Raw genomic sequence first — 26,157 nt, 5'->3', positions numbered from 1 at the left:
GGGCGATTGAGCTGCTCCTACCGATGTTGTTTTATGCAGCCCGCAATGTTAAATCTGGCTGTCAACAATCATGTACAAGATTTTCATATTCTCGCGCTTTCTTAGTGCAAGCTAGTAGTCGTACAGAATGTTGTGTACATAGTTATGTGTAGTCAGCGCGTACACAACTTCCCCAATAGAGCGCGCCCCGCTAAGCACAACACCGCAGGCGCAGCGCTCGTCAGTCTACGCAATATGAGATGGCGCTGCCTTAGAGACGGACCAAATTCTGCTTTCGCCGATCCGCGTATTAATATGTCTCTCAGCAATGAGATTGCTGCTAATGTAGAACATTTTCTCCTCGCGGATCACACTCGCGCAGTGATACCTGAACGCGCGAGGTATTATAACGAGTGTACAGACCTCTGATTAGTCAGTCTGCATTAGTCTATAGTCAAGTTTCAGTCTGCGCCTAATAAGATTACCATATTCCTGTACATAGCCATGAAGATAAATGAAGAGACACTTTGTCAAGTATCAGAGGTATGTGAGAATAAGATTAACGTACCAAGACCAAAGGAACTTCAGAATGTCAATTGTAAGTAGCATCCAGAACCAAGTTAAGTTATTTCTATGCTTTTTATTATTTTAATAAATGTGTGCGAAAATTAATCAAGTTCTATTTAAAATTGGCACCGTCAATCTGCTACTCTAAGCGTGCAAGTGGCATTTCTATCGTCTGACCTAACGGCAGAAGATAAACACGCCACGATAAGACCACGAGACATATTGCTGACACTCGCCTACTTCGCTAGAGCGACAAGTCAAATAATCTGATGGTGTGTGTACCGAAGGTCTTACAGTATGCACACCACACAGAAAAACTTAGTACCACCTTTGTGTAAGAAATTTAATGTCATTCAATTCTGTAGTGGAATGCTTTTCCCTGGGGGCCGTGGTTTTCGAGTTATTCAAAAGTTAGGTTCTAAGTCTAGGGGACTGATGACCTAAGATGTTAAGTCCCATAGTGCCGAGAGCCATTTGAACCATTTTTTTAAATATTAGTAGACTTCTCTTGGTCAGGAATGCTTTTTTTGCCATTTCTAGTCTGGATTTGATGTCCTCCTTGCTCTGTCCGTCATTCATTATGTTACTACCTAGATAGCAGAATTCCTTAACTTGATCTACTTCCTGACCATCAAGCCTGATCTCATTTCTGTTACTTCTCATTACCTTTCAGCAGATCATGTAATTCTTCTTCACTGTCACTCAAGATAGCAAGTCATCAGCGAATCGTAATTTTGATATCCTTCACCTTGAATTTTAATTCCATTCCCGAACCTTTCTTTTATTTCCATCATTGCTTGCTCGATGTGCAGATTGAAGAGTAAGGGTGAAAAGCTACATCCTAGTCTCACACCCTTCTTAATACGAGTTCTTCGTTCTTGATCGTCCACTCTTATTAATTCGTCTTGGCTGTTGTACATATTGTATACGATCCTTCTCTCCCTATAGCTTTCTTCAGAATTTCGGACATCTTGCACCATTTCACATTGTCGAACGCTTCTTCCAGGTCGGCGAATGCTATGAACGTGTCTTGATTTTTCTTTAGTCCTGCTTCCATTATTAACCGCAAGGTCAGAATTACCTCTCTCGTGCCTTTTCCTATCCTAAACCCAAACCGATCGCCATCTAGCACACAAAAGCAGAGCACGTAATGCAGAATTGTGATGGTTATATCGATGCAAACAGTGTTTACCAGTCCTATTACGTCTTTTAAGCCAGTTCAAAGGCAATGTTTAACCGCTATAGAGGAGGATGGCGCCTCAGTTATTAGTGCTAACATGTTGTAAATCATAATCACCACTGTGCATGTAAGGAGACAATAGGTGATGAAATTTGGAAACAGGTGTCTTAGATGCACAGTGCATGTGGCATACAGTTAAATGTTAATGTTGTTGTTGTTGTGGTCTTCAGTCCTGAGACTGCTTTGATGCAGCTCTCCATGCTACTCTATCCTGTGCAATCTTCTTCATCTCCTATACTTACTGCAACCTACATCCTTCTGAATCTGCTTAGTGTATTCTTCTCTTGGTCTCCCTCTACGATTTTTACCCTCCACCTGCCCTCCAATACTAAACTGGTGATCCCTTGATGCCTCAGAATATGCCCTACCAACCGGTCCCTTCTTCTAGTCAAGTTGCGCCACAAACTCCTCTTCTTCCCAATTCTATTCAATACATCCTCATTACCAGAATGAGATTTTCACTCTGCAGCGGAGTGTGCGCTGATATGAAACTTCCTGGCAGATTAAAACTGTGTGCCCGACCGAGACTCGAACTCGGGACCTTTGCCTTTCGCGGGCAAGTGCTCTACCATCTGAGCTACCGAAGCACGACTCACGCCCGGTCCTCATAGCTTTACGTCTGCCAGTATCTCGTCTCCTACCTTCCAAACTTTACAGAAGCTCTCTTGCGAACCTTGCAGAACTAGCACTCCTGAAAGAAAGGTCCCTAGTTCGAGTCTCCGTCGGGCTCACAGTTATAATCTGCCAGGAAGTTTCACCTCCTCATTAGGTACGTGATCTACCAATGTAATCTTGAGCATTCGTCTGTATCACCACATTTCGAAAGCTTCTATTCTTGTCCAAACTATTTATTGTCCATGTTTCACTTCCATACATGACTACACTCCATACAAATACTTTCAGAAACGACTTCCTGACACTTACGTCTATACTCGATGATAACAAATTTCTCTTCTTCAGAAACGCTTTCCTTGCCATTGCCAGTCTACATTTTATAACTTCTCTACTTCGAGCATCATCAGTTATTTTGCTCCGCAAATAGCAAAACTCCTTTACTACTTTAGGCGTCTCATTTCCTAATCTAATTCCCTCAGCATCACCCGACTTAATTCGACTACATTCCGTTATCCTCGTTTTGCTTTTGTTGATGTTCATCTTATATCCTTCTTTCAAGACACTGTACAATCCGTTCAACTGCTCTCCCGAGTCCTTTGCTGTCTCTGACGTAATTACAATGTCATCGGAGAACCTCAAAGTTATTATTTCTTCTCCATGGATTTTAATTCTTACTCCGAATTTTTCTTCTGTTTCCTTCACTGCTTGCTCAATATACAGATTGAATAACATTGGGGAGAGGCTACAACGCTGTCTCACTCTCTTCTCAACCACTGCTTCCCTTTCTTGCCCCTCGACTCTTATAACTGCCATCTGGTTTCTGTACAAATTGTAAATAGCTTTTCGTTCCCTGTATTTAACCCCTACCACCTTTAGAATTTGAAAGAGAGCATTCCAGTCAAGGTTGTCAAGCGCTTTCTCTAAGTCTACAAATGGTAGAAACGTAGGTTTGCCTTTCCTTAATCTTTCTTTTAACATAAGTCGTAAGGTCAGTATTGCCTCACGTGTTCCAATATATCTACCGAATCCAAACTGATCTTCCCCGAGGTCGGCTTCTGCCAGTTTTTCCATTCCTCTGTAAAAAATTCGCGTTAGTATTTTGCAGCTGTGACTTATTTAACTGATAGTTCGGTAATTTTCACATCTGTCAACACCTGCTTTATTTGTTGTTGGAGTACAAGGTACGTAAAACCCTCATTGTGTGGAATCATGGTAGCGGTGATATCGGAAAGTATAACGGGTCACAGTGAAGAGATAATTTGTAAGTTTGACGAAAGCAGAACTAACTATAGCAGTAATTACACTGTCCAGTCAACCGTAGACTATGTTCGAGGTCAGAGCGCAATAACCACTAACAGGCGACATTTGGCATCCCTGGCACCAGAGCGTATATAAAGTGTGACGTAATGCGGAAACGGCGAGTTTTGCCTGACGTCCAAAATGGCACGATCATGGACTTTCGGGCCAAGGGTGGAAGCATTTCCGAAACGGCTAAATTTGTAAATTGTTCGTCTTTCTCCGTGGTTAGAGTAAACAGTGCATGGCAAAATGGCGCTATCCGAAACCTGCATCGAGGCAACTGTGTTGCGCTATGGGCCACAGATAACAGAGGCAAATGGATTTATGTGTAAGCGAATAGATGTGCCACTGTTGATCCAGTGATTTGCTAGATGAGCCAAGGGGTTACCAACAGTGTCTTCTCAACGAACATTCAGCAGTCGTTGTTGTATGTGGGAGTCTGTAACAGGCGCCCAGTTCATGCACCCACATTGACTGCTGTCCATCGCCGACGAAGACTGGAATTGGCACCCCAGTGCCGAACTGAGAGTCCATTAAGTGGCGACTGGTGGCCTTTTCGGACCCAGCACGTTTTGTGTTCTATCAATCAGATTTAACCTTGGTGTGTATGGCATGAAACGTCTGAAAGCAAACACCCTGCAGGCGCTATGGTCCGGGGGATGTTTCTCGTGGCATTCCTTGGGCGATTTCATCATTCTGGAAGGCAAAATTGATTAACACAAGTATCAGCAGCCATCCTAGAATCTCCATATGTGGTTTGATTTTCGTCGGCACAATTGCATCTACCAGTACGACAATACAAAGTGTCGCACAGCCCGCAGTGTATGGGCGTGGTTCGAGGAGCATCAGGATGAATTTATCGTACTCCCTCGATCATAAAATCCTCCGGATTTAAACATATTGTAGAATCTACGGGACCACTTCGATAAGGCTGTTCGCGCCGCGGATCCCACTCCGAGAATCCTAGCGCAGTTGGACACGGCACTCAAGTCGACTTGGCTCCATACCCCAGTCAGTACCTTCTAGAGTCTCACTCTATTCCTGCACGTTCCGAGGGGTCCGCTCTGCAACAGGTGATTATTCAGTCTTTTGACAGGTGATCACATTAATGTGACCGCACCGCGTACAACTATGAGCGTTTAAAGTGTTTACAGCCGTCTTGGCGCGTCAACAGCCAGTTATTTCTAACAAAGTTGCTGGACGCAATTATAGAAAACCCGAGTTTTTAGTTTAATTTGTTGTAGAAAACAACTTACACAACGTTGCTGTCACAGGGAATTTTGGTCTCGTTTATTCATTTATTTAGCGTATGGCGCCACACACATGGTTTACACTTATTACATTAAGAAATTATATGCTAAAATACACTATAAAATACATAAGTGAAGGATACATATTCCGATAAAATATAATACATAAACACAATAAAAAGTAACATCATAGCAGATATTTTGCGTTACACAAGTCTTCAAATTCTGACGTCCAATTTGGCGATCCATTCTAGGCAGGATGGTGTGGCGTTGAAGAAGTCAGCCCGGCTACACTGGTCACAGCTAGGGCTGGGAAGCTTTCCCCACTTCTGTAGATTGTGTGCACATAGTCCATGTCCTGGTCGGATTCTGTTTAGGCTTTTCCAAAGCTGTCGTGGAAGTTCAAAGCCGTTAGGTTTCTCTGATGGACAGATAAGTCCACGGCTGTCAGGGGAGGCACTATCACTCCAGCTCTCGTGCCATTTAGTATCCATGCTGAAGTTGGCAGCTGACAGTTGATGGGCCAGTCTTAATGGGAGATTACTGAAGCGGAGTCGTATTCTTTCCAAAGTTGGGACATCTTCATGGATAGGAAGAGGGGGTTATTCATTATTTATGTGTATTCCTTCATCAGAGCTTCCTGTCTTCGCAGGGAGGGTGGAGCTATATGACTAAGTGTTGGAAGCCAATATAGTGGGGTAGTCTTTATGCATCCAGTTATGGTTCTCTTAGCAGCGTTGAGCTGGGTGTCCACCTTGTTTACATGCTTGCTGGTTAACCACGCTGGTGCACAGTACTTGGCTGCAGAGTACACTAAGGCGAGTGCAGAGGTTCGTAGTGTGTCTGCTGTTGCTCCCCAGTTAGTGCTGCAGAGCCTCTGAATGAGGCTGTTCCGTGAGCTTATTTTATTGGATACATTTTCCAGGTGTCTTTTGAAGGATTATGTCCTATCTAGCGTGACCCACAGGTACTTTGGATGTGGCTGATACCGCAGTTGACTGTTATTCATAGAACCTTTAGCTCATACCTTGCCATTCTGTTGTTCAAATGAAAACAGCTGACTTCATTCTTGGTGGGATTTGATATTAGCTTCCATTTGGTGAAATGCTAGTGCATTTTGTTTAGGTCAGTTGTGACGATGTTTTCAGTGTCTTCAAACTGCTTGCTTTGGATACCTAGGGCCATATCAACAGCATAGCTGAACTTTCTTGAGATGCTTTAGCAGCAGCAGACACACTACGAACCTCTGCACTCGCCTTGGTGTGCTCTGCAGCCGAGTACTGTGGACCAGCGTGGTTGACCAGCAATCATGTAAGCAAGGTGGTCACCCAGCTCAACGCTGCTTTGAGAACCATAACTGGATGCATAAAGACTACCCCACTATATTGGCTTCCAACACTTAGTCATATAGCTCCACCCTCCCTTGGTCTCATTATAACACTGTGTAGGAGTTATTACTTTGAGAAGTGAGTGATGATGATACTGGTTCGGTGCATGGACATTTAATTCTAGTGGAATACAAAAGAATCCACTGGAAAATATGACAGACATTCAATACGAAGATCATGGTATTCATTAATGTCACTGGTATGAAGTATTAAGGCCATGAAGCTTAATAACATTGCCTAGAATAAGTCAAATGTAATACGGGAAATTGTCATCACTGATTTATACGCTGGTTCGAATTTAAGGAAAGTAGTAAATTATAGTCAGATAGGAAAAGGAGGAATAGAAGAAAGATTGCATAGATGAGTGGTGAAGTAGCACCTTACGAAATAGGCAACAAAATAGTAGACGTGCGTTTTACTGGTATGTTATTACTTGAGTTTAATCATCCAAAATTGGGCCTCACTTACTGATGTGCTACTCATCTGTGATGTTGCAGCCTTTTTCTAATATTGTAAACTGTTTTGTAATTTTCAGTGTTGCGGGACACATACCACCGATTATCGACAGTTTGGCGATGTATGGCTCCAGTAAGCATGCCGTCAAAATACTCCTCGAAGGGCTGAGGAAAGACCTGGTCGCGAAGGGCAGCAAGATACGAGTTGGGGTAAGTCAACCACCATTACACGCTGCCATTGCCTAACGGGCCAGCAGGCTTGTGCTAACTGCTTTCACGTTAGCGATACTTGCGTATCACCATTGTTACGACTCTCTTCTTTCACTCAGCCTATTTTTCGTAAATTGTCTGAGTATTTACATTCCAGTTATTCGTACTAATGTGTCTGGTAGCCTACACTGATCTCCTAAAAATACGCTGGTTCAAAAAATCAAGGAAAAAATCACAATTAAAAGATATGAATGCGAAGTGTCTGCTCCTTCGGACATGTCAGAAAGCATAGACACCATGGGGAACCCTCAGCTATGATACATCTTACGTAAATTGAAGGTGGAGTAGGGAGATAGGAAAGGAAAGGGAAGTGACTATTGACATAAGCTGCATGGGGATTTTTTGCGGAACAGACACTACGCACTCATATACACTCCTGGAAATTGAAATAAGAACACCGTGAATTCATTGTCCCAGGAAGGGGAAACTTTATTGACACATTCCTGGGCTCAGATACATCGCATGATCACACTGACAGAACCACAGGCACATAGACACAGGCAACAGAGCATGCACAATGTCGGCACTAGTACAGTGTATATCCACCTTTCGCAGCAATGCAGGCTGCTATTCTCCCATGGAGACGATCGTAGTGATGCTGGATGTAGTCCTGTGGAACGGCTTGCCATGCCATTTCCACCTGGCGCCTCAGTTGGACCAGCATTCGTGCTGGACGTGCAGACCGCGTGAGACGACGCTTCATCCAGTCCCAAACATGCTCAATGGGGGACAGATCCGGAGATCTTGCTGGCCAGGGTAGTTGACTTACACCTTCTAGAGCACGTTGGGTGGCACGAGATACATGCGGACGTGCATTGTCCTGTTGGAACAGCAAGTTCCCTTGCCGGTCTAGGAATGGTAGAACGATGGGTTCGATGACGGTTTGGATGTACCGTGCACTATTCAGTGTCCCCTCGACGATCACCAGAGGTGTACGGCCAGTGTAGGAGATTGCTCCCCACACCATGATGCCGGGTGTTGGCTCTGTGTGACTCGGTCGTATGCAGTCCTGATTGTGGCGCTCACCTGCACGGCGCCAAACACGCATACGACCATCATTGGCACCAAGGCAGAAGCGACTCTCATCGCTGAAGACGACACATCTCCATTTGTCCCTCCATTCACGCCTGTCGCCACACCACTGGAGGCGGGCTGCACGATGTTGGGGCGTGAGCGGAAGTCGGCCTAACGGTGTGCGGGACCGTAGCCCAGCTTCATTGAGACGGTTGCGAATGGTCCTCGCCGATACCCCAGGAGCAACAGTGTCCCTGATTTGCTGGGAAGTGGCGGTGCGGTCCCCTACGGCACTGCGTAGGATCCTACGGTCTTGGCGTGCATCCGTGCGTATCTGCGGGCCGGTCCCAGGTCGACGGGCACGTGCACCTTCCGCCGACCACTGGCGACAACATCGATGTACTGTGGAGACCTCACGCCCCACGTGTTGAGTAATTCGGCGGTACGTCCACCCGGCCTCCCGCATGCCTACTATACGCCCTAGCTCAAAGTCCGTCAACTGCACATACGGTTCACGTCCACGCTGTCGCGTCATGCTACCAGTGTTAAACACTGCGATGGAGCTCCGTATGCCACGGCAAACTGGCTGACACTGACGGCGGCGGTGCACAAATGCTGCGCAGCTAGCGCCATTCGACGGCCAACACCGCGGTTCCTGGTGTGTCCGCTGTGCCGTGCGTGTGATGATTGCTTGTACAGCCCTTTCGCAGTGTCCGGAGCAAGTATGGTGGGTCTGACACACCGGTGTCAATGTGTTCTTTTTTCCATTTCCAGGAGTGTATATAACCGAAAAATCATCGCGTTTCAGTTTTTTACTTCAAGTGGCAAATGTGAACACCATGAGCTTTAATTGACGATCGACACTAGTATTACGCAAAAAGGGGGTGTAACAGATGAGACTTCTGCAGTTCTGAGTGAAGCTTTATGCGCTGTTATGCGGAATCGCCTGCGTTCATTGCCTTGTCGGTGTTTAGGCAGCGTCAGGGCAGCGGCGGGTAGCACAGTTCCGCTCACCTCGCCATCTCGGAACTAACTCTTTCCTAACTTCTCCTTACTACAATTTACCGAAGTTGGTTAGAAAAAAACTATCTGGCTGTGTTTTCATCTGACCAATCAGGGTCTCAATGTTAACCTTAAGCTCTGCCTACAAAAATTCTGTCTATCAAATGAGAAAAGTTATACTTTTCGTGGTGGGCAATGTTTTTAAAGTTTGAAACGTAGCAGAGATTCGAAAAAGTCTCACGCTAAAACCTAAAGCTGGTGTGGTCCTTTTAGTGTTATCATAAGATCTATACTGTTCTTCTGGAGGGCTCTAGCTCTTAACATGGGTTGGGGGTGGTCCTTGACGTAACAGAGACGCGAAAAAGTCTCACGCTAAAACCTGCGGGTGGTGTCGTCCTAATGGTTAGCTGGCGACGTGGGTGTTCAGTCCGTCCCTTATCGTAGGGCCTTCTAGCTTAACACGGTTCTGCTCTCGGCTTCTGTTCTCGTTTCTCCCCTCGGAACTGCGTCTGTCTCACGGTGGGAAGTTATGACATGCATTTAGGCATTCTTGTGTTAGTCTGTGGTATTCCATTTGCTCACTTGTTACTCGTATTACTTTGGTTAATTTAATGTCACGATTTATTCGGAGCTATGTGACATACTACTGGATTTGCTTATCATGTCAGGGTTTTCATGGAAGGTGTTGGATTTGCCTGACACGTTACAACAGTGCCGATGGCACCGTTATGTTGTCAGGGACGGCGACAGGCTTGGAAAATCCCTTGAGTGGAATGGATCATTTCTTGAAAAGCCAGATGATGAGCACTAATAAAAGTAAAACAAAGCTAATGGGATGTAACTCAGTTAAATCAGGTGATACTTATAGAATTTGATTAAGAAATGAAACATTAAAAGTTGTACCTAGGTTTTGCTCTTTGAGCAGCAAATTAATTGATGACGTCCAAAGTCCAAGAGAGAATATACGGTGCAACACTGACTCGAAATAGCGACAAAAGCGTGTCTCAAAAATGGATAAACAGGGTGTTTCAGAAGTGATGGTCAATAATCCAGGCATGGAGAAAACGGGCCAAAATTAACTAAAAATCTAAATTAAATATGGGTCAGCAAATCAACCACTGCCGAGGTATTGCATTAATTCGAGATGGGAGCCAACTGAACGGCTCTGGATATTTAGGTTGGTATCTCAAGGATTGGGATCGACTATCTGTTTGTTTACACATGCACAACTACTTCCCTTCCTCCCTCCGTGCATTGTGCCGTACCTGCCTCATAATCAGTTACGATCGTAAGGCGCCATGCACAGAGGTTACACGAATGAAGAGTAAGCTGACATGCACTTGATGTGTGGCAAAGCGAATGGGAGTGCCGTTGAGGGTGCACGGTTGTATGAAGAAGCTTTTCCTCCCCGCAGGCAGCCCGACAGGCGTACATTTAGCCGGTTACATCAGCGCCTTAGAGAAACCAGGAGTTTCACATGCAATGTACGAGAAGGTCGACCCAGATCGGCAACACCTGATATTGTGGAAAAGGTATTACACATTATACATGAACGGCAGCGTACTTCAACAAGGTGGATTGCTACCCAAGAACATGTCCAGAGTCATAGCCGTGAGTGGCGGATTTTACATCGGCAAGTATTCAGTCTGTGGTGTCACCGCCAGACACCACACTTGCTAGGTGTTAGCCTTTAAATCGGCCGCGGTCCGGTAGTATGCGTCGGACCCGCGTGTCGCCACTATCAGTGATTGCAGACCGAGCGCCGCCACACGGCAGCTGTAGAGAGACTTCCTAGCACTCGCCCCAGTTGTACAGCCGACTTTGCTAGCGATGGTTCACTGCCTTCTTACGTCCTCAATTTCCAAGAAGACAGTTTAGCATAGCCTTCAGCTTCGTCATTTGCTACGACCTAGCAAAGCGCCATTATCAGTTACTATTGATATTGTGAACTATGTACCGTCAAGAGCGACGTTCATCATTAATGGATTAAAGTTAAGTATTCCACCAGCTACGTCCGTTGTTTCTAAATTCTAATTTCCTTGTCCTGTTCCAGACCTCACGCCAGCCTGCGTGAGCTAAATCGCGTGCCCTTCGGCCTCCTCTAGTAACACGGTGTTGGCTCTCCTGCCAACCACAACACTGTCCATATCATCTACAGTGAATGCAAGCCCTCAAGTATGCAGTCTTCCCTCCTACAGAGAATTTCTGCCAATGCATGCAACAACAAAGCATCCTGAATCCCCTATTTGTAAGGAGTATTCTGTTTATGGATGAGGCTGGATGTACCCATGACGGAATTTTTAACTACCATAATTGTCACGTTTGTGCCGGTGTCAATCTTAGTGCAACACACACCACATCAGCAGCATTATTTTTCTGGACAGGACTGCTCGGAGAAGTCGTAACTGGACCACACTTTCTACCACAGAGACTAACTGGACAGCAGTACATGTGTTTTCTGCGGAATGTACTTGCAGACGCACATGATGCTGTTCCACTGAACCAGCGCTTGAACATGTAGTTCATGCATGACGGTGCTCCAGCACATTTTCATTTATTAGGGCGCCGGCTTCTAACGCGGATGTATGATCAACATTGTATAGGTAGAGGAGGGACTGTTCTATGGCCTCCAAGGTCTCTGGATTTAAATCCCATGGTTTCTTTGTGAGGAGTCATGTCACAAGCCTGGTCTACACTACCGAGGTCAACCCCCTCCCCCCCCCCCTCCCCCCACGTGAGGTTTGTGGATTAAAGGCAGTCTACCAGCAGTTACAGAATTCCCCCCAGCACTGCCTGAGAGGATTTGCAACTCATTTCGGAGAAGAGTTCAGTGTTGCATGAACAACATTTCGAACACCAACTTTTACGTTTAGAGATGCCATATGTTTCTAGACACTGATAAACTGGACCAGAAAGCCGGCCGAAGAGGCCGAACGGTTCTAGGCGCCTCAGTTTGGAACCGCGCGACCGCTACGGTCGCAGGTTCGAATCCTGCCTCGGGCATGGATGTGTGTGATGCCCTTAGGTTAGTTTGGTTTAAGTAGTTCTAAGTTCTAGGGGACCACAGCAGTTAAGTCCCATAGTGCTATGAGCCAGCCAGCTGGACCAGAAAATGTGTTGTATCTCGACTACGGTTGATTTGAGGACCCATGTTTATTGGAGGTTTTTAGTTCCTTTTGGGCTGTACGTTCCATATGTCAATTATTGATCATCACTTCTGAAACACCCAGTACATTAACATCAACACATGTTATAAAAATGTAATATGTATGTGTGTATATTCCACATCTCATCCTAAACCACATGGCCGATTTCAGCCAAGTTTGTTACACCTGCCATTCTGTCTGTAGAGAACCGCTGTGGGGGTAAGAACCACCCATCTATCATAGTTCAGGAGATATGACGCATTATGCAATGAGATGCCTGAGAAACTGCTGCATCATGTTTGACCTTTAAATTTATTACCTCTTTGCAACTAACTTTGTTTGCAACATAATACGCAGACAGTATCCACATAGGCTGCTAAATGTACCTACATAAATTGCACGACACATAGTTAAAGAGTTATGACGTCATAAACAGTGAAATACTTGAAGGAATGCCGATTGTGCATGATGTTTAAATTAATTAACTCTTTATTACCTTTTTAAGTTTTTATACCTGAGATTCACAGTCATATAGAACTTTGTAAAAGACATCATGTTTATGCCAGTGACTGTAACACTTAATTTATTTAACGATTGTAATTTCGGCCTTAGGCCATATCATCTTCACTTGATAATGGCCGAAGGCCGAATTTGCAACCTTGAAATAAAGAAAGTGTTACAGTCACTGGCGTAAAATATTATGTCTTTTATAAACAACAGACAGCCAACACGCTGTCTAGTGCCAGTCACCTGCTACAGTCTCCTTCCAGTCAGCCATCAGAATAGCATAGGCAATACTGTACCGTACAAATTGTCCAATGACATTTCAGATATGTAACGTCGGTAGCAGTCAACAGCCCTGAAGAGGGCTGATGTCTTTTTCCTACTAACTACACACATAAAAAAGTTTTACATCGCCCCAGTTGCCATAACTCCTGAAGACAGACGTGGACTGTGGATATTGTATCACAGAGACAGTCCCTTTGACCGTTCAGACATGTCACTAAACCCTCCTAAAGATGTAAACATCCTTGCATGAGCAGCACCTTTTAGACGGAGAGGGTCCGGCGGCCGATCAGTTCCAGTCATTCCACCAGGGAGCAGGTACACGGCTCGTGTTGTCTGTAGTTCAACCATACCTAGACGGACAGTACCGCGGTTTGGTCGCGTCCGGATTGTTTGCCAGGAAGGGCTGTCAACAAGGGAAGTGTCCAGGCGTCTCGGAGTGAGCCGTGATGATGTTGTTTGGACATGGAGGAGATACAGAGAGACAGGAACTGTCGATCACATGCCTCGCTGAGGCCGCTCAAGGGCTACTGCTGCAGTGGATGACCGCTACCTACGGTTTATGGCACTTTTCGTGCAGCCACAGGACTCGTGTTGCGACTCAAACTGTGCGCATAGGCTGAATTATGCGCAACTTCACTCCCTACGTCCAGGGCGAGGTCCATCTTTGCAACCACGACACCATGCAGCGCGGTGCAGATGGCCCCAACAACATACAGAATGGACCGCTCAGGATTGGCATCAAGTTCTCTTCACCGATGAGTGTCCCATATACCTTTGACCAGACAGTCGTCGGAGACGTATTTGGTGGCAACCTGGTCAGGCTGAACGCCTTCGACACACTGCCCAGCGAGGGCAGCAAGATGGAAGTTCTCTCCTGTATTGGGGTGGCATTTTGTGGGGCCGACATACGCCGCTGGTGGTCATAAAGATGCCGTAACAGCTGTACGATAAGTGAATGCCACCCCCGACCCATAGTGCAACCATATCGGCAGAACATTGACGAGGTAATCGTCTTCATGGACGACAATTCGCGCCCCCATCGTGCACATCTTGTGAAAGACTTCCCTTAGGATAACGACATCGCACGACTAGAGTGGTCAGCATGTTCTCCAGACACGAACCCTATAGAACATGCCTGGGATAGATTGAAAAGGGCTGTTTATGGACGACGTGACCCACCAACCACTCTGAGGGATCTACACCGAATCGCCGTTGAGTAGTGGAACAATCTGGACCAACAGTGCCTTGATGAACTTGTGGATAGTATGCCACGACGAATACAGGCATTCATCAATGCAAGAGGTATTAGAGGTACCGAAGTGTACAATTTGGACGACCCCCCTGAAAGTCTCGCTGTGTGATGATACAACATGCAATGTGTGGTTTTCATGAGCAATAAAAAGGGTGGAAATGATCTTTATGTAGATCTCTATTCCAGTTTTCTGTGCAGGTTCCGGAACTCTCGGAATCGAGGCGATGCATAACTTTTTTTATGTCTGTATATTCGAAACACATTTTGCAGACGGTATTTACATACGCCACTGAATATACTTATATAAATATATCATTGTACGACACACAGTTCAAGAGATATGACTGAACATATGATGAACTGTGTGAAAATAATGCGCCATCATCCGTGTAGTTTTAATACATTTATTCTTTGCCACTAAGATACTCCAAGAGTCAAGTCAACATAAGGAAATCCCTGGCAGCTGCCAGTGTTGTCGACTGCTTTGAATTGCGAAGTGCAGACGGCAGTAAGCGAAAACAATAGCTGTGTATGGAGCTATGAAGAGGCATTGTGGTGAAGATGTTTACAAAATGGCTAAGCAGCTGCACCCAGCGTACAGAAACTGTCTCATAATTTTATAGCTGATTTCACAAATACATGGTCTAACATGTGTGAGACTGGTTCTGATATATCTTCCTACTATAGTTGCGCATGGACGCTCTGGCAGTGTTTTAGATATTTGTGTTGAACCTACAGCCTGCAAGATAGGAAGGTACTAGTTCACCATGCAGAGTTCAGAAGAGTGCAGCAGGACGAACAGCTATGTAAGGAGGAAATGCAATCCGAAAACAAAGGAAGTAGGTTACAGTACGCTTGTTCGCCCACTACTTGAATACTGCTCAGCAGTGTAGGATCCGTACCAGATAGGGTTGATAGAAGAGATAGAGAAGATCCAACGGAGAGCAACGCGCTTCGTTACAGGATCATTTAGCAGTCGCGAAAGCATTACGGAGATGATAGATAAACTCCAGTGGAAGACTCTGCAGGAGAGACGCTCAGTAGCTCGGTACGGGCTTTTGTTGAAGTTTCGAGAACATACTTTCACCGAAGAGTCAAGCAGTATATTGCTCCCTCCGACGTATATCTCGCGAAGAGACCATGAGGATAAAATCAGAGAGATTAGAGCTCACACAGAAGCATACCGACAATCCTTCTTTCCACGAACAATACGAGACTGGAATAGAAGGGAGAACCGATAGAGGTACTCAAAGTACCCTCGGCCACACACCGTCAGGTGGCTTGCGGAGTATGGATGTAGATGTAGATGTAATCAGACAATGATCTCAATGTCGGTTGCATTACACTCACTGTAAAGGAAAAGTTATCGTTAGCAGATATTAGTGTGCGGATTCAGGCGTAGCTAAACTTGCGATTTAGCCGGGATTCGTACGGGTAGCACTAAATATCTACAGCAAGACAACAGTAAAAAATTATATACACAAATCTTCCTAGAAATTCACTCTGGTAGTGAAACTCATATTGCAATACTTACAGTAGGTTCTGAGATAAGCATTCATTTACGGACAGAAAAAAGCGCTGGTAGACATTAGTAATATGTAAGGATAAAGCATAAATACAGAAAATTCTTCATCTACACTATCTTTCACGGTACACACTAGCAATTATACTCGCTGATAGTTGATGGACATTTATGCTAACATTTTTAAATTGGCAATGTACTGATGAGTTAATCTGTGGTGTTAATGTGTCTGTATATAAGCCATGAGCATGTATGCATGTATGTGGGTACAAGACAGGGGAGAGATAGAGAGAGAGAGAGAGAGAGAGAGAGAGAGAGAGAGGGACAGACAGACAGACAGAGAGAAAGAGAATTTAGATTTTCGAAATGTAATTTCTATTACGATACGTACTTTTGAGTGCAATATCTTTTCTTGCAGGAGGTTTCTCCAGGACTAGTGTGGACTGAGGGAGCTTCAAACATAGCTGCTGCTCCTCCAGAAGGAAATGAGTTTTTTGGCAACTTGAAGCAGCAACCTGCTTTGCAACCAGAAGACTTGGCAGAAGCCGTTGTTTACATGCTGGCTCAGCATCCTCGTGTACAGGTGCGTCTCACGCAGTACAGAATAGGTAGACCGCAGATTTGTGTACATGCCATGTAGACTGATAACATCACCATAAACTAATTCAAGAATTTATCCATATTTTAGAAGTGCTCTAGGTACTAATATGTTTATTCAGGGTGTTCCGAAGCCATTCCTTCAAACTAATAAGGAGGTTGACTGCTTGATACATACGTCTGCACCACACTGAGCCTTCTGGCTGTGTGTGAGCATTCCCTACTAAGGATACAGTGTTCCTTACCGGCCCAATACTATGACAAAATTAACACCTATTTCTTTCAGGCACTGTTTATAATGTATATGTTTTACAGATTTTTTGTTGATATCAATTAATGCAGCAAACTTTCTAAGCAAATTAGAATATTTTTGAACCTGATTAGGGTTATTTAAAAAATTACCAAGAAATTTATGCTATTTTCTTTTCAAACTGCTTCCTCAAATTGAGGTACCATTTAATCCAATGTTATACATTTGCAGGAGACCAAATTTTTACAAGATATGCATAACATGATGGCTGAGGCACTAAACCTATTTAATTCCACCTATTATGTATATTACAAGGATAAAAGAATATCACATCTTACAATTTAATTTTTATAATTTTTTCCTAGTAAAAATGTTATTTTTTCTATAATTTAGTTGATTCTGCAATAAGGCTTAGGTCTACTACGTGCTGGCATCTCCACAATTTGGTAGCTCAGCAGTCTGTCACCACCAAAGAGTGGGATCAGCTGTGTTTGGCATACCTAGACTCCCTTTTTTGCCGAAGTGAGGCCATTACACAGATTACAGGTGGTATCGCACGGTACTAGAGTGATGTCTCCTGGGGGTAGCTAATTTTTTTTTTCCAATGTGATTTTATGTTTCGGTGTGGCCTTAGAGAGTGAAGGCTGCCCACTTCCATGTACCACATTCTGACGCTTCATGGAGTTTTAGAGGGTTCTTTCATCTTGGACAGTACTCCCTGTTCCTACTGATCCTTTCCATCGGCCGTAAAAAAAATGGTGATAGAACATAACATTGCTGCCATATGGAAACTAGAGCAGAAGAAAAAGTGTATTGTGTTACAATATAGCGAAATTCATAGCCCTGCCTGCATCTGCAGCTCTTACGATTCTAAAAAAGCTCATTTAAGTCCCGGTCTTTTGTGGAATCTGCTGCGTTTGACATCGCTTCACCTTAGTCGATCGATCCGATCCTCGTTAAAGCGATTTTGTTCGCAATTGGAAGTCCGAGTAAAAGGTTTGTGATTATGGAGGTGCATCAGAAGGAAAATTTCAGTTATGCTACAAAGAGACTGGCAACAATCACAGGGTGAGCTGGAAACCATCTATTCAACACAAGCATCATATGACCAACCATAGTGCTCATATCTAAAAGGATTTTTTATATACACAAAAATACTGTGAATTCAGGTAATAATTATAATAAAATACAGTTTTGTTTGGAGACATATCAATTCAACAATCATTACGACAAGTGTTACCTTGCACTTAATCAGTTATCTGGAAGTACATAGGAATATTTAATTTTGTTTCCATAGAACAATTTAATTAAAAAGTTGGCGTAAAATTATAATTGACCATTATTAACTTAATTCCATAGTCCAAATGTAAATCATAAATGCCACTGTACATATATGGAGACATTATGTGATGAAATTTTGAAACAGGGTAGAAGGCGTGGTAAAGACCCTGGAGGGAAGCAATCTACCTAGAGGATTCATTTCCAAATAGTGACATTCTGACAGTACACCAAGACAGTACGAGGGGCTGGCTGTGTTCCTAGCATTTATAGAACGTATATTTTGAAATATAGTTTTTAACATCAGCGTATGCCATCTACTTTACTTGAAACTGATTTATAAACATCTTACTAACATTTACAGAAGAATGCTGAAGATCAGATGGGGCAATCACGTAACTAATGAGGAAGTATTGAATAGGATTGGGGAGAAGAGGAGTTTGTGGCACAACCTGACAAGAAGAAGGGATCGGTTGGTAGGACATGTTCAGAGGCATCAAGGGATCACCGATTTAGTATTGGAGGGCAGCGTGGAGGGTAAAAATCGTAGAGGGAGACCAAGAGATGAGTACACTAAACAGATTCAGAAGGATGTAAGCTGCAGTAAGTATTGGGAGATGAAGAAGCTTGCACAGAATAGAGTAGCATGGAGAGCTGCATCAAACCAGTCTCAGGACTGAAGACCACAACAACAACAACATTAACATTTAACTGTATGCCACATGCACTGTGCATCTAAGACACCTGTTTCCAAATTTCATCACCTTTTGTCTCCTTACATGCACAGTGGCGATTATGATTTACATTTAGGCTCTGCGTTTAAGTTAAGACTGATGAATTGTAAGTTTACACCAATTGCTAATCATGGTCTAATGGTTTATGCAAACGAAGTATTATGTTTTGATGCACTTCAAGATACGTGATTAAGTGTCAGACAAAACTTGTAATTATGCTTTTTGAACTGTTTGCGTCCAGCCAAAAGTATACTTTATTATAAACAGTATGTGAACCATCTGTATTTTTATGTATAATTCTTTTTCAACTTAACCCATTCTTTTACATATGGCCAGTAAATAGAGGGCGTTGCTTGTCCAGTATGTCGTAAACCGACGTTACCTCTGTGAATTTGTGAACAGGGGCCTCAGTTGGACTAATGTTTGTACATGTCTGAGTTAGATTGGAATACGTGGCGATATAGCTACGTCCAATCTATATTACTATTTACAACGGTATGTAACTACGGAATTGTAACTGTGTAGGCTGTGACATGTCATTTGATCAATGTGCTCTTTCTATGTCTGATTCTTGTATTACTTGTATTTATAGCACTGATGGTAGCTGTACTTGTCAGGTGAAAGCTAGATATGTAATATAGTAAAAAAGACAGACTACAGTACAACCGATGCTGACATTCTTTCTACCCTGAATCAACAATTTGTCTTTTCTATTTAGTTGCAGTAGGCTTCCAGAAATATTTGGCATCCAATCTGTATCCTACGCTATTACTGCTTGTTACAGTGTCTTACTATGCAATTACTTGTTTATCCAATGACTTGTTTGGAAGTAAATTTCTATGGGCGAAGGTCTGCTACAGACGTGGGGTTGTGGTTACGTCCAGTTACTTGAATGCACCTGGGGAGAAAAAATGTTGAGTGGATTTCACTAATAAGGAGGTGAACTGACTGTAATGGACGCTGTTTAAAAAACGAAATTGGGGCTCTATTCGAAAACGTGACCTAGAGACTTCATCATTATGTTCACACTTACTGATCCTTGGAGTGTGGATGTACCTTCTATAAGATCTTTTCTGTATAAAAATACAGATATGAAGTTCAATTACTTGCAGGCTCTAAATATCTGAATTCTTGTTTCAGGTGCACGATATAATTATTATACCTACTGGCCAGCAATAATGGGAACAATATTGGTACACTTCTATTGTGTAAGTGGAAATGTTTTAGAGAGTAAAACGTTTTTTGTTAAAGAGCGTAACTGTGTGTATTATTTCTTACTACCCATCCAAACTATCCATAAAACAATCTAAGTGATACTACATAATATAATGTTCGTTTATAGTAAGGACTTTTGAGGGTTGTAGTTGATACATGCCACTGAACTGTCTTTCCAGACAAGAGAAAGTAAGTAATCGATGAATTTGATGCATCGATTCGATGTATTGGACTTTCGCTATGTCTGCGGTAAAGCTTATATTTAAGATACTAGACGGCTGGTTTACCAGTAGATTTATCTGAAAAGAATAAAGAAGAAAATGTCCAGAAACAGATTGTGACGAGGTTCAAAACAATATTTTGGAGAATGTGTAAGCTGGTCATGTCTTAACTAATAGGGAAAAGGAACAATTACACCAAATATTGCTACATTATACGGTGTTTTCCGAAGTGTATATGAATGCAAATGAAAAATTAAGAGCTATAAATCATTTTTAAAAGTCCTTATCCCATACCATTCGCACTGATGGAGGCAGCGCATCGAGAAATAAGTAATGCGGTCGATTTATAAAATCACTGGATCCATTTCCTGTGATATCCTAGATCCACAACGATGACTATGGTCTAATATTTTGCAGATGATATTGGATGAAGCTGCCAAAATGATGCTACGAGTTGAGCTGAACCATCTCCTTCACAAGTAGTTTCAATGCACAAACTGTTTACACGCACATGGATTGAGGTGACAAAAGTCTGGGATACCTCCTAATATGGTGTCCAGCCTAGTGCAGAATCTCGACGTGGCATGAACTCAATGTGAGATCTTGCCCACTCGTTTCGTATATGGTGCGTAGGAAGCTTTTTTCTCGGATAACTGGACAACAAACAAGCAAATCATATTAATGGAATTTATTACAGTAATTGAACTTACACAACTTTCGTTTCTACATGATGGGTCGCAAGCAGCTGGCGACATGTAAATAATCAATGTCCTTTGATATATACAATTTCCATGCAAGCTAATCACACAAGTTCACAAGTCACTGCTATCATTAATATCACTGCGGCTCTTCTAGTGCTACAGTGTGCGTCATTTACGACAGAGGCCGAGTTTAGGTTCGTTCTGCGCATCTGACGTCACAAAACACAGGCAACCAAAGAACAGAGAACGATGTTGCCAGAGCTCGACTGCAGTGGAGAGCACGGACGAGTGTCTTCAGTTTGAGAAACGTTCAGTCATAAATAAGGTGATTGAACAAAAGCAATGCCTTGATTTGAAAAAAAGCATTCTTTATACCAATTGCTTCATATTTTATTAATTTATAAGCTTTCTAATTCAGGCGATAGCAAGGAAACGTGTTTGTATCATTCCCAGTAACCGCTTTTTGCCAATAAAGAACAGTGGTAATTGTTTATTTCCTGTTGTACTTCGACGAAACGTAATTCATAGTCATACCAACAGTGTTTGTCGGTATTTTGCGTGATATTTTTAAAGTCCTCCAGGTAATCTGTTGAATGAGGAGCCGCGTTAGTGTAATGGTTAAACTGTTTTGCTGCTAACCAAAAGATTATGAGTTCAAACCTTGTTCGGTGCTTAATATTTTATTTATTTAAAAACAATATCAAAGTGTCTTACTTCATGAATTTTATTCGTTTGAATGTAATTTTTTCAAATTTCTACTGGCAACTAAAATCGACCGTACGGTACGTATCTTCTATGGACTTTTATCTCTGCAAACTCTTCAAAATTACTACATCTAATGCTGCACAATAACTGCGTTGAACATCGAAACAAAATTAAGTCTTTTGTGGGGGGAAGCTATCAGTCAAGAAGATGTGTAAAAGTCAAATTTTTGGGCCAAATAGCTTTCGTGAAATCGAATGATAAAGTGTGTCAAAGCAGTCGGAACACCATGTGTCTGCACAGGCGAGCAGTGCAGTGATGACAAAATCGCGCACAGAGTGAAGTGCAGGGAGCAAGTCTCTGTAGCAGCGTAAGGGTTAATGCGGCCGTGGTGGCTTTACTTCATAAACTGCGCGCTCCCCCCTAAACACAAGTTTGCGAACTATACTATACTATGGCGCTGCTTCTCTTGGCGCGTGCAACTGGCAACGCAGCAATCTCCCGCGTCTGGGTGGGCATGCGCGAACCGCTAAGATAAGGGAATTGAACTATAGTGCGGCCGAGGTTAGGCAGCGCGTCGCTTTTATTCTCTTCGTGTAGAGGCCGCCCCTGTCGTGGTGACGTCATAGTCAGTGTGCTATTGGCTGACGTCATCTCACAGCCCTCTGTACTGTATCGTTCTTGATCTTAATGCCGGCGCTTGCCGTTACGCCGGAACATTCAACAAGTTGTTGGAACTCTTCTGCAGAAATACTGAGCCATGCTGCCTCTAGAGCCGTCCATAATTGCGAAAGCGTTGCCGGTACAGGATTTCGAGTACTAACTGAACTGACATCTCGATTATGTCCCATAAAGGTTCGATGGCATTCACGTTGGGTGATCTGGGTGGCCAAATTATTCGCCCGAATGGTTCAGAATGTTCTTCAAAGCAGTCGCGAACAGTTGTGGCTCAGTGACATGGCGCATTCCATCGTTGTTTGGAAACATGAAGTCCATGAATGACTGCAAACTGTCTCCAGGTAGCCGACCATAGCCATTTCCAGTCAATGATCGTTTCAGTTGGACCAGAGAAGCCAGTCCATTCCATGTAAACACAGCCCACACCATTATGGAGCCACCACCAGCTTGCACAGTGCCTTGTTGACAATTTGGATCCATGGCTTCGAGGGGTCTGTGTCACACTCGAAACCTACCATTAACTCTTACCAACTGAAATTGGGAATCATCTGACCAGGCCACAGCTTTTCAGCCATCTAGTGTCCATCCGACATGACCACAAGCCGATGTCGTGCTGTTAGCAAAGGCAGTCGCGTCTGTCATCTGCTGCCATAGACCATAAATAGCACATTTCAGAGGTTATTTCACGCAATGTTGCTTGTCTGTTATCAGTGGAAACTCTACGCAGACACTACTGTTATCGGTCGGTAAGTGAAGGCCATCGGCCTCTGCGTTGTTCGTGACCAGAGGTAATGCATGAAATGTGGTATTCTCGACACTGTAGATCCCCGAATACTGAATTCCCTAATGATTTCCGAAATGGAATGTCCTATGCGTGTAGCTCCAACTACCAATCCGCATTCGAAGTTTGTAATTACCGTCGTGCAGTCACAATCACCTTGGAAACTAATTTCTGTGTCGCTTTGTTAGTGTGAGGGTGCAAGGACTACATTAAGTGACACGTGAGCATCAGTTACAAGGTACTAGAGACCTAAGGGTGGTATTAGTCTCTTGCAGACACGACAGCAGGGATGCTATAGTATAGTGAAGCAATTTCTGTGTCTCATCGTAAGTGGTAGGGTACAGGGACTTCACTAAAGACGCAGCGGACTAATACTGCCCGCATGTTTCTCATAAATGGTACTGATGCACTGGTGTCACTGCATTGTAGTACCTGCAGCCTGACACTCACAATGCAACACGGAAATAACTACGCGATTGCATGCTACACGCTCCATGCTGAAGTATCTCCAAGAGACTAATAACACCCTCAGGTCTGTAGCAACCTGTAACCGGTGCACCACAGCTTCTTTACTGTAGTCTCCACACCCTCTCACCAACGATGCGACACAGATATTGCTCCGAGATTGCATACTACAGCGTCCAATCCGACATATATCCAAGAGACTAATGCCGCCCTCAGTTTTCTAGTAGCTTGTAACTGATGCACCGCTGCCCCTTTACTGTAGTCGCCACAGCTTTGAACTGACAATGCAACACAGAAATTGCAAATGGCTTTCATACTACAGGTTCACTGCCGACGTATCTCCAAGAGACTAACAGTACTCTCAGGTCACTAGTAGCCTTAACTCATACACAACTGCCACTATACTGTGGCCCCGACACCTTCACGCTGAAGATGTGACACAAAAAGTGCTTTGCGATTCCGTCTTACAGGCTGCCTGCTGATATAACTCCAAGAAACTAATACCACCATCAGGTGTCTAGCAGCTTCTATCTGATGTACCGCTGCTACTTTACTGTAGTCCTCGCACCCTGACACTAGGAATGCGACACAGAAATTACTTGGCGATTTTATGCTACAGGCTCCTCAATGACATATTTTCAAGCGACTACTACCACCGTTAGCTCTCTAGTAGCTTGTAAGTGAAGCACCAGTTTCACTTAACTGTAGTCTCACCCCCTCACACTGACGAACCGACAAAGAAATTGCTTTGAAATTGCATAAAAAAGGCTAACTGCCAACGTATCTCAATGAGACTAACTCCACCTTGAGGACTCCAGCAGTTTGTAACTGATGTACTGCTGCCACATTACATAGTAACCACACATTTACACTATTAAGTTGACACAGGCTCCCTGACAACATATCTGGAAGAGGCTAATAACACCCTCAGGTCTCCAGTAGCTTGAAACTGAGGCACCAATGTCAATTTACTGCAGTTCCCGCAACCCCAACACTAACGTTGCGTCAGAGTAATTGCTTCGCGATTGCATATTATAGGCTCCCTGCCGACGTGTTTTCAAGACTATTACCACCCTCAGGTCTTTAGTAGCTTGTGACTGATGGATACATGTCACTTAACTGTAGTCCCCGCACCCTTACAGAGACGAAGCGACACAGAAATTACTTCGCGATTGCATACCAACGACTCATTGCCGACGTATCTTCCAGAGATTAATACCACCCTCCGGTCCGTAGTAGCTTGTAACTGATGTACCTCTACCAGGTTACTGTAGTCTCCGCACTCTTACAATGACGATGAGACAGAAAAAATGCTTCACGCTTCCATACTAAAGGGACCCTGCCGACGTATCTCCAAGCGGTCGACGCCGCCCCCAGGTCTCTAGTAGCTTGTAACAGATGCATCACTGCCACTTTAGTTTAGTTTCAACCCTCTTACAATGACGATGAGACACAAAAATTGCATACTACAGGTTCCCCGCCGACGTATCTCTAAGAGACAAATACCGCTCTTAGGTCTCTAGTAGCTTGTAACTGATGCACCACTTCCACTTTACTGAAGTCCCTGTACCCTAACCCTTACGATAAGACACAGAAATTGTTTCGAGATGGCATACTTCAGGATCCGTGCTGTCGTATCTCCAAGAGACAAATAGCACGCTCACGTCACTACTAGCTTGAAACTCAAGAATCGCTGCCACTTTGCTGTAGTCTTCACACTCTTACAATGGTGATGAGACAGCAGTATTGCTTTCTGATTCCATACCTCACGCTCCCTGCGGACACACCTCCAAAAGAGACAATGTAGTCCCTGCATGCTTGCAATGACGATGGGACACAAAAACTGGTTTACCATTCCATACCACAGGCTCCCTGCCGCCATGTCTCCCAGAGATAAATACCGCCCTCCGGTCTCTAGTAGCTTCTACCTGGTCCATCGCTGCCACTTTACAGTAGTTCCGAACCCTTACATTGACAAAGAAACACTAAAATTGCTTCGTGATTGCATACTACATTTTCCCTGTCGACGTATTTCCAAGAGTGATTTGAGGTCTCTAACATATTGTAACTGAATCATCGCTGCCGGTAAACTGTAGTTACCGCACCCAAAAATGACGATTAAGCAGAAAAGTTGCTTCGCGATTCCATACCATAGACTCCCTGCTGATGTATCTCCAACAGACAAATACCGCCCTCAGGTCTCCAGTAGCGAGTAATTGATGCATCGCTGCCACTTTACTATAGTCAACGCACCTTTGCAATGAAAATGAGACACAAAAATTGCTTTACGATTGCACACCACAGCCACACTGACGACGTATATCCAAGGGACAAATACTGCCCTCAGGTCTCTAGTAGAATGTAATGATGCATCGCTCTCACTTTACTGTCGTCTCCGCAACCTTACAATGACGATGTGACACAAAAATAACTTAGTGATTGCATACCACAGGTTCCTTATCGGCGTTTCTCCAAGAGAAAAATAGCGCCTTCAGGTCACGAGTGCCTAGTAACTGATGCATCGATGCCACATTACTGTAGTCCACGCATGCCTTCAACGACAATGAGACACAAAAATTACTTCGCGATTGCGTACCACAGGCACCTTGCTGACGTACATCCAAATGACAAGTACCGCCATCTGGTGTCTAGTAACTAGTAACGGATGTGTCGCTGCCACTTTGCTGTAGTCACTGCACCCTTACATTGACGAAGAGATACAACAGTTGCTTCCCGATTGCATACGG

At 43.8% G+C, this 26,157-nt stretch overlaps 2 protein-coding genes across 3 annotated transcripts in view; one reads left to right on the top strand and one right to left on the bottom strand.

The window, feature by feature from the left end:
• The window catches only part of LOC126336366 (dehydrogenase/reductase SDR family member 11-like), a 34,423-nt gene extending 14,518 nt beyond the window's left edge, over window positions 1-19,905 (top strand). The window contains exons 4-6 of the mRNA XM_049999972.1: window positions 6,874-7,003; window positions 16,207-16,371; window positions 19,788-19,905. Of these exons, the coding sequence (XP_049855929.1) occupies window positions 6,874-7,003; window positions 16,207-16,371; window positions 19,788-19,826 (334 nt within the window). The 3' untranslated portion in view covers window positions 19,827-19,905. The remainder of the gene's footprint in view (window positions 1-6,873; window positions 7,004-16,206; window positions 16,372-19,787) is intronic.
• The window catches only part of LOC126336364 (dehydrogenase/reductase SDR family member 11-like), a 477,124-nt gene that overhangs the window by 238,341 nt on the left and 212,626 nt on the right, over window positions 1-26,157 (bottom strand). The gene's annotated exons all lie outside the window — the stretch shown is intronic.

The sequence above is a fragment of the Schistocerca gregaria genome, chromosome 2, assembly GCF_023897955.1.
Source record: "Schistocerca gregaria isolate iqSchGreg1 chromosome 2, iqSchGreg1.2, whole genome shotgun sequence".
Taxonomy (NCBI): Eukaryota; Metazoa; Arthropoda; class Insecta; order Orthoptera; family Acrididae; genus Schistocerca; species Schistocerca gregaria.
This window is presented reverse-complemented; position numbering and strand designations above follow the sequence as displayed.